This window comes from Callorhinchus milii, unplaced genomic scaffold, assembly GCF_018977255.1.
Source record: "Callorhinchus milii isolate IMCB2004 unplaced genomic scaffold, IMCB_Cmil_1.0 Scaffold7, whole genome shotgun sequence".
In the NCBI taxonomy this organism is placed as follows: domain Eukaryota; kingdom Metazoa; phylum Chordata; class Chondrichthyes; order Chimaeriformes; family Callorhinchidae; genus Callorhinchus; species Callorhinchus milii.
In genome coordinates this window covers 24,423,359-24,437,333 of record NW_024704748.1, presented here as the reverse complement: position 1 = coordinate 24,437,333, position 13,975 = coordinate 24,423,359, and the positions used below count along the sequence as shown (strand labels likewise).

Below are 13,975 nucleotides of genomic sequence, written 5' to 3'. Positions count from 1 at the left end.
TTGGAGGATTATTAGGCTCTGTGTGGAGTAAGGAAACTTGCCCAAGGTTTCGCCCTCTGCCTGGGATTGAACTCAGGTCTCTCGCTTGCAAAGCGAGTGCTCTAACCACTGAGCTACAGGACTCCACAAATCTTTTAATCTTTTTCCTTGTGCATTACAAGGAACTAAATACTGCACTTTGCAGAGAAGGCTCCATTTCTTGATGTCAGAGTTCTGCATCTGATTCCATGAAGTCTACTTCATTCCATAGTCGAGCTGATTTGACAGGGATTACTTTTCAAACGTTTGATTGGACTTGAAACAAATGTTACAGCACATCAGGTGCACCACACTGAAGGTTTTGCCCTCTCATTATTTGGCTGCCTGATGCTGGTCAACTTTAGACAGTCAATAACAGAAGAAAACTGTGGCAATACCGACATATTATATTACTGTATGATCTGTACTATTACCTCAAAATCAATACACTGTGGACAAAATGTGATAAAATTATAGGTTATAATGCTTTATTAAAGTGCTAGAAAATGTAGAATTGAGATTGACTGCAAGTTAAAAAATTAGCACAAAGTGACAAATGATTTCAGAATGAACAAGATAGTTACTTTTTAAAGGTTAAGGAAAAACATTGTGTTATGGAAATCCATGTTACAATTTCTCCATAGATCCAATCAACACACAATATATAAATACACTTGCACAGGATTATACATGCTAATTATTGTCCAAGGTCATATGCAGAACCTCATCCATTTTAATGTAAATGTTTAAATTAAGCTTTGATTATTTGCCAAATAGGAAATGGTGGTGTAAACAATATTAAAAAGAATCAAAGTAAGAAGTGGCAAAACATTGCCAATTTCTTCTTCTTGCATATACTGATCTTTCAACTATCAATGTACTTTGCTTGCAAACAGCATATTAGTTGTATCTGGGAATAATTACATCAATTTTGAAGGGAAACAGAACTATTCTGGATTCAGAACTGGCATAAAAATAATCTTCAGCTGATTCCACATTTGTCAATCCAATGTCCAGCATTTCTATTTGTGAAACACAAAATATAAAACATTGTGCGAGCTTTCAAGCACTCATTGCACGTGTATTTTAAATATTATAAAAGATGATCACAAATTTTCAAATAAACAACAATTTCTAAATTGGCAACTTTGAAGGTCAGCCTTGCACTATCAACTTTTAATATCTGTGATCACTTGCTTATCTGTTAAAAGTTATTGCGATTTGTTACAGCAATCCCTTTGCTGCCAGTCTAACTTTTTAAATCATTATTGTTCGACCGCGTCAAATTAAACTCTGTAAAATTGGAAATGGATGGATACATTGAAAACCAAAGCATGGATACTCACAACTTAATAGCAAAGTCCTGTAGTGGTGTACAGATACAGGACATTAAAAATAGAGCAATACAATTGCGTTTATTATTGGACAGCTCTCAAAATTAAACAACACTAAACATTCCAACAAGTTTGTGACAGTTTCTAAACGTGAAAATATGTTAACAATATCAATGTGTTAGTATTTATGGCCGATATTTCCAAAGGTTTTATAGTACAATCTAGTGTTACCAATATAACTGTGCAACAATGTGATAAGTTTTCTAACTACATCATGCAGAAAAGAGCTGTATATCGTGAAAGATAATTGAATATGTCACGTTAGGACAATGAAATGAATGTTGTCTCCACTACATGATATAACGTACAATGCATCTCAATAATTGCAATTGGAAATGTTCAAATCTGGTCACTTAGAAAGGGCTTTTTTTTTAATATAAAGATAGGAGTTTCATGTCTGCCGGCGCCTTTGTCGAACTCGCTGCCTAATCCGTCTAAATGGCAGGTTGATCGGCTGCTTGCCAAACTTTTCCATTATCTCTCTAATTCTTGCCAGATTAGTTCTGGCCAAAATAAAATTACATGGCGTGGCTCCCATGTCGTATCCCACCTCACAGTTCCTTGTGGCGCTTGAGTAGCCTTCAGCCTTGGCGGTAACTCTGTACTCGCCAGGGTTCAAGAGGCGCCAGTAGTCGCCGTCAATCGCTGCAAAATAAACAACATCCACAGAATCAATAGCTTTGGCCATTTCATACACAAACATCTGCATTGCGAAACACCTTCCTTGCTACTCCCAAAGAGAACACGGGTGCAGATTGGCATAGGCCAGAGTTTAAATTCCCCAAAATGATGGGATTTAACTGGTAAATAATAATAATCCTTGCATTTGATACGTGATACGTCTGATCACATCTTCTAGACGTCTCAAAGCGCTTCACAGAATATGCTGTAAAGTGAATTGACTGTGTATATTGGGGGCGAAACCCGGCAGCCAATTGCGCAAACAGTCATGGATTGAAAAGGTAAAGCTTTGTAAGCTTTTTATAGGGAACACGGGTGGGTTTCCCACGTTTGTCCACCTAAGACTAAGGCTAAAAATTCAGAGAGCACAAAGTCAACCAAGTGTTGGGCTTACTCCCTTTGTGCTCCATTCAAAGATTTCAAGGTTAATAGTATTAAAGAGCCACTTGCACAGCAGACACTTCTATAGCATTAAAAATCAAACAGCCAACTTTCCAATCCAGGTCACTATACTCTGGGGAGCAAAGTGGCATCTCTGCCAACAGTTTAATTACATTGATTTGTGGATGAGGAGAGTTCTGCAGTTGCACTACTGGGCACCTCCGGTGGCATATGTTCGATTTGTAATATTATCAGAATGTCAGATGCACAAGTGACATTTTAATGATATTACAACTTGATCCCACTATTCCACCCAAGTACATTTAAGCATTCACTTCTGACTGGAGTTCTCATTCTATACACACATGCCAGCATTTTACACTGCAGCGATGTGAATTGCTGTGCCGCAAAGCTATACCTCAAGGTACTCTCAACAGCCATGCTTTATATACTCTCTGTTAAAAACATTGTCCAAAAACATTAAAAAGCTAGATCAAAGAACTTAAACAAGTCCAGTAAGCTCTAGAGCTGAAAAACATTTATAACTGCTAATTGGATGAGGTTCCTCTTTGCCATTTTTGTTGCTCATTATTACAGGCAGTTATTATTTTGCAAAGTTTCTGAAATTTCACTTTACTCTATTTGCTGATGCATTTATCATCTCACCTTTATCGGTTTCACGTGCAATCTCCACTGTCAGGTTATCAAGGTTACTGTAAATCTTCCACAAGGATGTTATTACACTAAGAAATGCTGACCTTATATTTTTACTCCTCTATATACTGATGCTCAGATTGGTGAGTGCCTCATCTCTTCCCAATATATTGTTAGATTTGCAAGTCAAAAAGTTTCAATTCCTTACTGCAAATAGTAATATGAGATTGACCGCATTCAATTTAACTTCATCAATAAAAGATCCATTTTTCTCACCTGTTGTAACATCATGATTTATGCCTTCGACGGATATCTCTGCATTTGCAATTCCTCTTCCTTGTGTGTCTTGTACAATCCCTTTGATACCCCTCTGAGCCTGATCAAGGTTAACAAAAACAGGGTGAGACTGGACAGTGCAAATGCAAAACTATGCTATTCGCAATGTAATATAGGAGAAGCACTAAAAGGTTCATGATCCATGTAAATTACCAACTGGAAAGATATGGATACCTCAGAAGGAATGGTTCCTAAACTATTTGTGGCCTTAGGGCTTACAGGTTCAAACCAGACGCGTTAACAAGTTCCAGAAACATACAAATTACAGCACAGAAGGAGGCCATCTGGATAATATTGGTGCCAGACCCTTTACTGGAGCCAGTTACTCTAATCCCAATTCCCTATTGTTTCCCCAAATCCTTTCATACGATTTCTCTGCAAATACTTATCTAATTCCCTTTAAAATGTTGGCTTCAATGATCACTTGTGGCAAAGCATCCATGTTCTGATATAACCTTCTGCATGAATACATTTCCTCTGACTGTTCCTGTAATTCTAGTGATAATCCTGAGCTTTGTCCCTGGGTTACCAATTTACCAACCAGCAGGAATAATCAATCGTACACTCACTTATTCTCTAAAGAAAAGTTAAGCTGCTCAGAATATTTCACAGAGATGGAGTGGGAGCCCGAGCAGCATAGGTGATGGATGAGGGGGATGGGGATTAGCTGGGAAATTATATTTTATTCCAAACGTAAATTTGTATTGGAGCACCAATGAACATCTCGACTTCCTAATTAAATACAATACAAAATTACATTTGTATAGTGCTTTTCAGTCGGGAGGATGTCCCAAGGCCCTGGACAGTTAGGGATTTGGACCCGAGCAGGGGGTTGGGATCAGGAAGGGTGGAGAGCAGGGAGGGTAGAGGTAGGAGGGTGGCTAAAGGCGCAGTCGAAGAGGAGGGTCTTGAGACATGTCTCGAAGGAGGCAAGGAAGGGAGCAAGGCAAAGGGACTACGGGATGGAGTTCCGAAGGGTAGAAGTATCACAAAATCACAACTCTTTTGCTGCATAATCAAACCTAGTTTCTGGTTGAGACAAGAACCAAGTGGAATACGAATCTCAACATTTCCCTGGTTTAATTTCCAAAGCATTAAGGGGTCATTCTGATGCACAGCTCGACAGATTTCCTGAACAAACCATGAATTCAGCTTTTTCCTGAACAGTTTCTGGTTAATCATTATAATGGCCGAAAGGCTTTCAGGCATGATAGGCTTCAGCTTTCCCGCCATGAAAACCACAGAATAATTGCAGACTCGAAGCTTGAATTAAGTGTTGCTCCTTATCTGTAAATAGAGTCTTCTGAGCATCATTAACTCCAATTGAGTTCTGCTTCGTGTTCCTTGCCATGAGCTGCAGCTGAGTCACACAGGAATCACTAATTTAGGTATACAAGCCACTATTTATCTGACTGTAATTCAAACATAGAGACCAATCATTCAAAGTTTCGCAACACTCAAGTGGAGGGATCAGTGATGTGGCGTAATCAGAATGTTTAAATTTGCTCCTCAACAGAATCAACCAGGGGAAGCGGGGTGACAATCTTCCATAATAGAACATAATAGAAATTGTGAAGTTTCTTCAAAGATTCCCTTAACTGATGAGATGCAACGTTGAACGTTCTCGGAATCATCACATTTTTTTTACCTCTTATATCTTACGCAGCGAAGGCAGCATTATTCTTGATAATAATAATGATCCTCGCATTTGATATGGCACCTTAATATGTCTTTCAGACGTCTCAAAACGCTTCACAGAATATACTGTAAAGTGAATTGGCTGTATATTTTGTGAGCGAAATAAGTTTATATCAGAGTATAGCTATAATGATGAGAAGTGCATCATCCTATCCACTGTATGTAAACATACTAATTCATATACAGGACACGAGTATGCAAGATAAAGTAATGTGTGTTTATAACCTGATGAACTATAGTCCTTGAAGGTATTATAAGGAATTACTTATCACTTAAGGGATTACCTTCTGGACCACCCATCATGGTGTAGGAGTGGGGACATTTAAGACCTGGTTCCGTCTGTGACATTATTTACAAATTGTACAATACTGTACAAAGTGTAATTTACACCCCAGTTATACAGTGATTTGCCATTGGAGAATCCAGTTTCAGTCAGGTACTATGTTAATGTGATTCATACTAAAGACCACTGGAGCTGAGACGACTTTAAGAAGCATCAAAGTACAAATGTAAGCAATGCAAATTAAGTCAGCTCCTTCACTGATGTGCAACTGAACATGTTAAACTCAGGGCTGTCAGTCAAGGATGAAGGCAATTGGGAGCGGAAAGTGTAAATCGTTCTTTACTATCAGTTCCAGCAATATAAACCAGGCAATGGAGGCAAAAAGGATTAACAACGCACTGGTTTGGATCCCAGAAACCCTGAAATTCGACCTATTCTTAACCTGTAAAACCATCTATTTGAGACATCATCCCAACGTGAAAGATGCTACATCAAATATATTATGTTTTACGATGGTGCTGATAGTCCAGAGTTGTGGAAAATACTAAAACCCAGTCTTAATTCAGAAGTTGTTTCAGTCTTAATTTTGAAGCTGTTTTTTGCAGTTCTTAAAATACAGCTTCCAAATTATGGCTGAATTGAAGAACTTTCTACAAGTCTTTGAGATCTTAAAGTTAAGACCAAATTGGCTTATAATAAACAATAATAATCTTTGCATTTGCTATAGCACGCTTATCATGTCTTCGAGACGGCTCAAAACACTTCACAGGATGCACTGTAAAGTGAATTGACTGTATAATTTGTGGGCAAATCGCAGCAGCCAATTGTACACAGCAGTGTCCCACAAACAGTCATGGATTGAGGCCCCAAATTATTTTTTTTTTTAAGGGAGACTAAGACAGGGTGACATTTCAGGCTGAAATTCATGAAAGTTCCCTTCCCCTTTAAATTGCTCTAAACTTATGAAACAGTGATAAGTGTCAAGGTAGAAAAGTATGGCTTGCATTTTTATTATTCCACAGGGGAAGTATTCAACAGGAAAGTCCCCAGCCATATTGACTGCCAAGACTTTTATTCTCACGCTTTTGATTTTGCTGGAGACAAGGAATAGTCTGAAAGCAATGGTTTATTGATCTGGCACATTCACCTTGTTTCTTTGCAACCTTGCCATAAATCATATCTTTTCCTGTGAGGTCTGATCCTGCACAAAAAGACTGGTACAAACCTCCACTCTTAGTCAGTTACACAAGTTATTGCTTAAATATGTCAATCTCTTCAGTAGGCATTAGTCGATGAATACCAATATGAAAATTGCAGACTTGTGTTTCTGGACAGGGAGGATTTTTGTGCTCATCCAGACAAGTGGCATTAATGGTAGAATGTCAATTGATCTCAGTTAACCGGTATCAGTTTCAAGAAGCCCTGAGTCAGGTATACTACAGGCAGCGGCAGAAAAGAGCTCGTTAAATGCAAAATAAAGAAGAATGCTTGCAATATCCTGCACAGCTGAGAAGGAACATCAAAAGTCAGATCAGACCTGGTGTTGGGGCATGTGACGAAGGGCACAATTTCAAAGTAACACCGCAAGGGGTGAGATAAGTGAATGCAAAAAGATTAAAAAAAGGGAAAAAAATTAATCAAAATCATATCATAATATTAATAACAACCCTTATCCTTATAAGGTATACTGTAAAGTGGAATGACTGTGGATATCATGGGTGCATTTGCCCAGTCAAATTAAAATGATTCATACAGCATTTAATGATAGTTTCAATAAGATCTAAAGGGACTTATTGTTGCAGTCCTCTTGTGGTATTGTGTTTCTAAATCAGAATGGCAACAGTTGTAAATCAGAATGGCAACAGAATCCTCCACTTGGATGAAGCTTAACAAACTGACAGATAATTCAAATAAAAACTTACTTCAAATGTGAGAGAATTCTCTTTTTGAAGTATCCAAAGATACCTATTCATCTTTTATTTCACACTGCGTCTAATTCATCCAAAGCCGTAATAGCATTGTGGGTTCAAAGGGACGGGCTTCAGAAAGTGGTCTAATGTAACAAGTCTAAGGATAGTCTGGCACTTTCTTCTAATTTGCTATGAACTCGTGCAGCATTCATCTCACAACCTTGAGTAACCAGTCCCTCTCTAGGAGTTATATAGGAACAGGAGTATGCCATTGAACCCTTCAAGCCAGTTCCGCCATTCTATTAGATCATGCCTGATCTATACCTCCACTCCAATTACTCGGCTTTGTCGCATATCCCTTGATATCCGTATCTTAATGTAGAGTTACACGTAGAGAGGATAATTTCCACAGAATGAATATTCTCTCGGCACATACCTGCTCCATAAAGACAAGGAGAGATTCTCGGTTGTTTTCCCACTGCTCTGGGAGTTCACTTTCATGGGGGAATTTATCACAGCCCACGTGCATAGATATTTCCAAGCAGTTTGTGTGCAGATAGCTGAAATCATTCATACCTTAAAATAATAAAATTCTTATTAAAAATCTGTCAAATTATTCTAGTCTTCTCAAATAAAATAATTATTGCTTATTCTTCATTTAGTTACCAACCTAAGGATCTTTTGCAATTATATATTACTATTTCACAATGCTAATATTAACACTGAAGCTGAAAAAATAGAAGCTGAAATTATGACAAGCATCTATAAGGCAATTTAGTCATTCTTCCGTCTCTGCCTTTTACTTTATGTTGACTATAAAATGACCTGCAAAAAAATAAGAGAACATTGCTCCCACCTTTTGAAACACGTATTGAGAGCTGGAAGAAAGAAGATGAAAGATAAGAGACAAATTTTAAAGATAAAAGTAATTAGGAGAAGAGGTTACTATAGAGGTAGACCGACCAGTAGGAAGAAAAAAGGTTCAGATAGAAATAAGACAAAGGATGGATAGGGAAAAGAGAAGAGAAAAAGGGACCACAGGATGTGCACAAGCAAACAATTTTAAATGTTTTGTTATATCCCAAATTGTGCTTTTGGCATTTACCTTAGTTAAATTCATAATAATCTTTGCATTTGATATAGAGCCAATAATCTTAAAACATCTCAAAAGAGCTCCATAGGTAATTGCTGTCAAGTAAAGCAACTGTATATTTGGAGGAAAACGTGACAGGCATTCTAACCCACAACAAGTCCCACAAACAGCAATGACATGAATTATCAAATCATTCTAGATTCTAGAGTATTGTTGTCCAGATCAGCTGGAAAAAAGCTGCCTTCTTGTTTCAAATATCAGAAAGCTTTTTTGTTACTTAGAGAATAATTAATGAAACATTGTCAGGATGAATGAGCCAGGACATTGGACTCATTTAAGAAACAGTTTGATGCTATAATGGTGGGTATTCTGGAAAGATGAGATCTATCCTTTATCCAATGCAATCTTGTGATCTTCAGATCTTTAAATCCCCCCCTAAATAGATTTATTTAATGTCTCATCCTAAGGATGGTACCTCTGACAATGCTGCACCCCCACCCCCAACACTTTTTTTATACTGTGTATTAATTATTCTAATACTAGTTATTTTAATAGTTTTTTTTAGTAATGATTTTTGAGGAGTTTTGTTACTGCAATATTGATCTTTTCTGAATGTCACAGAACAGGAGCTGAAAGTGTATAGAAACAATCAGCTCACAATCAGCTCTTCAGTTAATAGCCTCGAGCAAATGATTACTTTCTTTGTGTTTCACTCTTTTCTTTACTTTCCTCTCTCCTATCTTCAAGGGAGTCAACATTTGGATGTCTTATAAATGTATTAGTTGGAAACCCTTGATCCTGCTAAACATTATTACAATATAAAGACTTGTTGCACTTCTTTGGGACAGTTCTGAACATAAAAACACGGTGTGGGAGACAACATAGGGAGCAGGGGTCAGTGCAATCTGGGGTTTGTGGAGAGTGAGTCAGAGAGGCAAAGTGAGTAGGGTGTTAGGACATTCAATCTGGAGGTATGGATAAGGGGTTCTGGTGATACTGCAAAGACAATTGGTCGCACCACTGTCCCATATACAGTTATGTTTCATACACACTTACTTCCTGCGACCGTGTGCCACGATGCTCCATTTATAGTCCCATCATCCTTACTGAAATCATCCGTGTGGCACACTCTTCGATTTGCATCCGTCATCAGACGGTGAGTGGAAGCATAGGAGAATGCAAGCCAACGGAAGACATGGTCATCCGGTGTCGCTGTGTACTCGTGGACCTTTGTGCTGGACCTCGCCATGTCGTACGGATAAGTTACCACCAATTCACCTCCTTGTATATTTCCACCCAACACAAATGGGAACTTCTCCATCCAAGCGATCACTGCTCGTGTCTCGACCGCTACCTGCGAACAAATTCAAGTTGGAGCCCCAAGCAATTTTCATTCCAATATTATTCTCAATTACATATGAAAAAAGAAATATATTTCTCACTGAATATAGTTTGACAATGCCATAATATTTAACTGCATTGGACAAAGGGCTTCCAAATCCTTATGCAAGTTAAAGTCTACTCCCACACACACACAACCTCCATTTGTATTAATTTGATGTGTAAGTCTGGTCTCTTGCTGTGAGTAAGCTCTCAGTGAACTTGCTCAGATATGAAATAGATATGTATAAGAGTCTATTTTCAGCCCAGCAAATTTGAAAGTTGTGCTTCCCAGCTCAGGCATAGCGGTCAGGTCTGTGGAGGCAGAATAGAAAAGGCAGGCTTAGATTTTAAATGCAAAATAAGAAAAAATTGTATCCAGCCCTGAACAGATGAGGTCGAGTAATTTTATTGCTTAAGTAGAGATCTCGATATTCAGCTAGAAAAGGACTGAAATGAAAGACGTTTGTTATTTAACCAGGTTTACGGATCACTGGTGAAAAACAAGATATATTTAATCTGCCCTATAAAATATAGGGAAATAAATATCACTTTATCATACTTTCACTGTGCAGATCCATTACTCATAGAAAGAATGAAAGCAAATAGAGATGGGAGATGGGATTAAAAGAGGTACAGGTTCATATGGAGAATAAATACCAATAGAAACTAGTTGAGTTGAATGCCCTTGATGCTGTGGCATTCTATGTTGTTCTGCTTATTAGTTTGATGGGTTATGCGTTATTTGAACAAAAAAGCATTTTGCTGCATCTCTGTCATGGAACCTTTGTAACAAGCCTAGAAATAGTCAGAAGTCTGGTACTCTAAGGGCATAATATAAAGAATTCTATCTCTATGATACCCAGTAGGATCAATGTGAAGTATGACTAACATGAAGCCTAACCTATTTACAGCTAACTAGACATTCATCTCATATGATCACAAGATTGGGTCTGGATGAAGAAGGCTTTTTGGTCCATCCAATTCCATCCCTCAAGAGGTCCCACTCCACCATCCACCCATCACAGCTATTATCTCCAGCTGCTATGCTATGCACAGGCTGCTATAACACGATCTTCGATATCTGACTGTATAATTAATCCCTGCATGTAGAATATTAATTATTGATTTTGCTCTCTTTGTATACGATTGCCAACTCACAGTGGCGTTTTCAAACAGGTACCATTCAGGAATGGGGATGTGATGATTTTTTTCTTTCTTGGATGCTCTCTTGCGATCCTCGGCCTCCCAAAGAATAGAATTAAGATCAGGAAAATTGTGATTGATATCAATGCCATCATGAGTCCACCGTCCTAGAGACCAGCCTGCTAACTCTGAACCCTAGAAGAAGTCCAAATCAAGAACACAATCATATTAATCTCCCCAACCAGGAGTACTGCATATCTCATCAATACTGTCATTTAAAGTAAAGTACATTGTCTTCAGGACCCACATACACATTGATGGGGAGGACAAGTTTCCAGGGCTATGGAGAGAGAGCGGGGGTATAGGATTGAATTGGACAGCTCCTTTCAAAGAGCCCGCACAGACACGATGGGTCAAATGACCTCCTTCTGTGCTGTATAATTCTATGATTCTATGTATTCCCAAAATGTGAATAGGATTTGTTTTGAACTACTCAAAACATTTAAAGTAGGAAAGGTCAACTGAAGTTTTAATTTTGAAGTACTACACTGCTTTAGTAGATTAATAATAATTAGGGGTAATAATGATAATTTGGTCACTCAATTTCACGACTGTTTGTGGGACACTGCTGTGCGCATTGGCTGCCGCAGTCACTACATTTTACCCTATATTCTGTGAAGCGCTTTGAGATGTCTCAATGACGTGATAAGGCAAATGCAAGGATTATTATTTTATTATTATTAATTTGCGCTTTCAACAACAAGATAAAAAAGGCAAACCAAAAGCTTTAAAAATAGACTGTTGTTTAAAGGAAGCAATTTTTCAACGATATTTAGTTCGCTTAAATGTCTGGAGGGAGTGAAAGAAACTGCGGAGGTCTAATGAAGAAATTACCACTTCAAAAGCTCTTTCGTAACCATCGGGGTTTACTGAAGGCATTAGGTGGATCCTGGTCTCCTCCACAAGGTGTTTGATCCTTGGATTTCCTGCGAGGTATTCCTGACACATGAACTGCATCAGCAGAAGAAGCAGCTCGCGACCAAGTACCTCATTTCCATGAGCCCCAGCAGAGTAATGGAATTCAGGCTCACCTGATTCAAACCAGAAACAAACATTATATCGAACCAGATGTAAGCCAGAGGCACGTCACTTGTCGCATATCATTTAAGTCCACTACTTCACAATCTTTAATATTTAACATTCCCCCCACACCCTCCGCGCCACCATTGGTGGCCATGCCTTCAACCATAAACTCCTCAACTCTGCAACTCCCTTCCTCTACCTCTCCAGCCTCCACCCCTCTCTATCTATTTTTAAATTCCACTGTAGAACTTGTTTCTTACATTGCGCCCATAGACACCTCCTTTGATGGTTAAATGGAGACATTTAACTGCAGATTGCAGAGCAACAGGTTGATTTGATGAACAGGGATAGCAATATTTCACATAAAACATGATTATAGAATTAATGTGCAAGTAGGAAGACCATATCTAGCTAAGACTATAAGGCGATTGCAGAGAACTGTTCAGTTTAGATTGTTTTTGAAGTACCTATTTGTGTATTATTCAAGGAATAGTGCTTGTTAATCACTACACAATCATGGCCTGATACTGAACAAGACATATAACATTATGGATGTGCACAGTGCAGAACTTGTTTTTAATGCAAATGCAACTTGGATTTAAATGTGTAATTTGGGTTGGAAGACAATCTATACTATTTATCAACATAGGGTTAGGTTTAAACTGTAAATTGTTAAAAGAAATATGGAAAATCAATGGAATTCTCAGAAAGTAATTGGAAGAACGAGGAATAAACTCAAATTGGATTGGAACGTGAATCTTACCAACTTCATGCACTCCTGGGTTGTCGGAGATCTCAATGGTGTACAGCTTCAGTCCCTGGTAGCTTTTCCCGATGTTGTAAATTCTAGTGATGTTTGGACACTGTTCATTGACTATCTTCATCAACTATTCAACAAAAGGTACAAATCAATTAGAAGCTCTATGCGAATTGAAAGCAGAATTGAAAGTGTTAGCACCTTCATTTTCCAGTTGAATGTCTTTCCTTCAAGCTCCCCAAACGCTCATTTAGGTATTTTCTAAAGCAACATACACCCAAGGACGACTGAATACACAAACCTTCGCAAGTTTAGACTGGTGAGCACTGAACAATCATTAGTCCCTTCGTCAATCATTAGTCAACTGAAATCCGTGCTAAACTGCGATTTTCATGCTTAATCAACTGAATAAATTGTTTTGTCTTCAATTGTGGAAATTTGTGTTTCAGAATCGTCAGCATCAATACACCAGTTTCAGAGTTAATGATGCACAATTATACCACATGTCGGGTTGCAATCTCCTGAGAGATGTTCTGAAATATAATGAAATAATGCTATCTTACATACATATACAGGAACCACAGTGGTGTAAGGAATTTAACCTCCTCACCTGTCAATTTTGATTGTGCAGCAAATAATGAGCCATACAAACATTTATCATCAAATGCCTCCATTGTATTTCATTCATAGAATACAAATAACAAGTACAAATACATCAAAGGCGCAGTTTGTAAAGCTAATATCATTCACTGATCTGAAAGCATAAACACTCGACTTAAGAATATAATTATGTAACACGTGTCCTAAATACGAGCAGCCCTAGAACTCTTTCATATCCTTCCTTGGCAAATTCTATCCCATCCATGGACTTGCATGTGCTTCCTATTACTATTTCACTGTCGACCGGATGCTCTAGATTGCTTTTCCAGACCTACACTGGTCAAAAACTCGATAATAGATAGTGAACAGTTTAATTTAAGGTTAAGTTATGCTACTTGGTGACTGACTACACATGAATTGAATCACTGACCACAGCAAGTTTTGTAAAACACTGCAATTAATCAGGTGTGCCATGTACACTCTCTTCTTAACCAGGCGACAGTCAGTTTGAACTTTTCATGTGGCAAAAATGCTGTGATAAGTGGATACTGAATGTTCAAC

At 38.1% G+C, this 13,975-nt stretch overlaps 1 protein-coding gene across 1 annotated transcript in view; it reads right to left on the bottom strand.

The window, feature by feature from the left end:
• Nucleotides 1-491: 491 nt before the first annotated feature.
• cpxm2 (carboxypeptidase X (M14 family), member 2) overlaps nucleotides 492-13,975 on the bottom strand; it is a 42,786-nt gene continuing 29,302 nt past the window's right edge. Inside the window, exons 8-14 of the mRNA XM_007903937.2 lie at nucleotides 12,821-12,944; nucleotides 11,869-12,065; nucleotides 10,990-11,169; nucleotides 9,505-9,802; nucleotides 7,792-7,931; nucleotides 3,405-3,504; nucleotides 492-2,057 (exon numbers count right to left, since the gene is read on the bottom strand). Of these exons, the coding sequence (XP_007902128.1) occupies nucleotides 1,804-2,057; nucleotides 3,405-3,504; nucleotides 7,792-7,931; nucleotides 9,505-9,802; nucleotides 10,990-11,169; nucleotides 11,869-12,065; nucleotides 12,821-12,944 (1,293 nt within the window). The 3' untranslated portion in view covers nucleotides 492-1,803. The remainder of the gene's footprint in view (nucleotides 2,058-3,404; nucleotides 3,505-7,791; nucleotides 7,932-9,504; nucleotides 9,803-10,989; nucleotides 11,170-11,868; nucleotides 12,066-12,820; nucleotides 12,945-13,975) is intronic.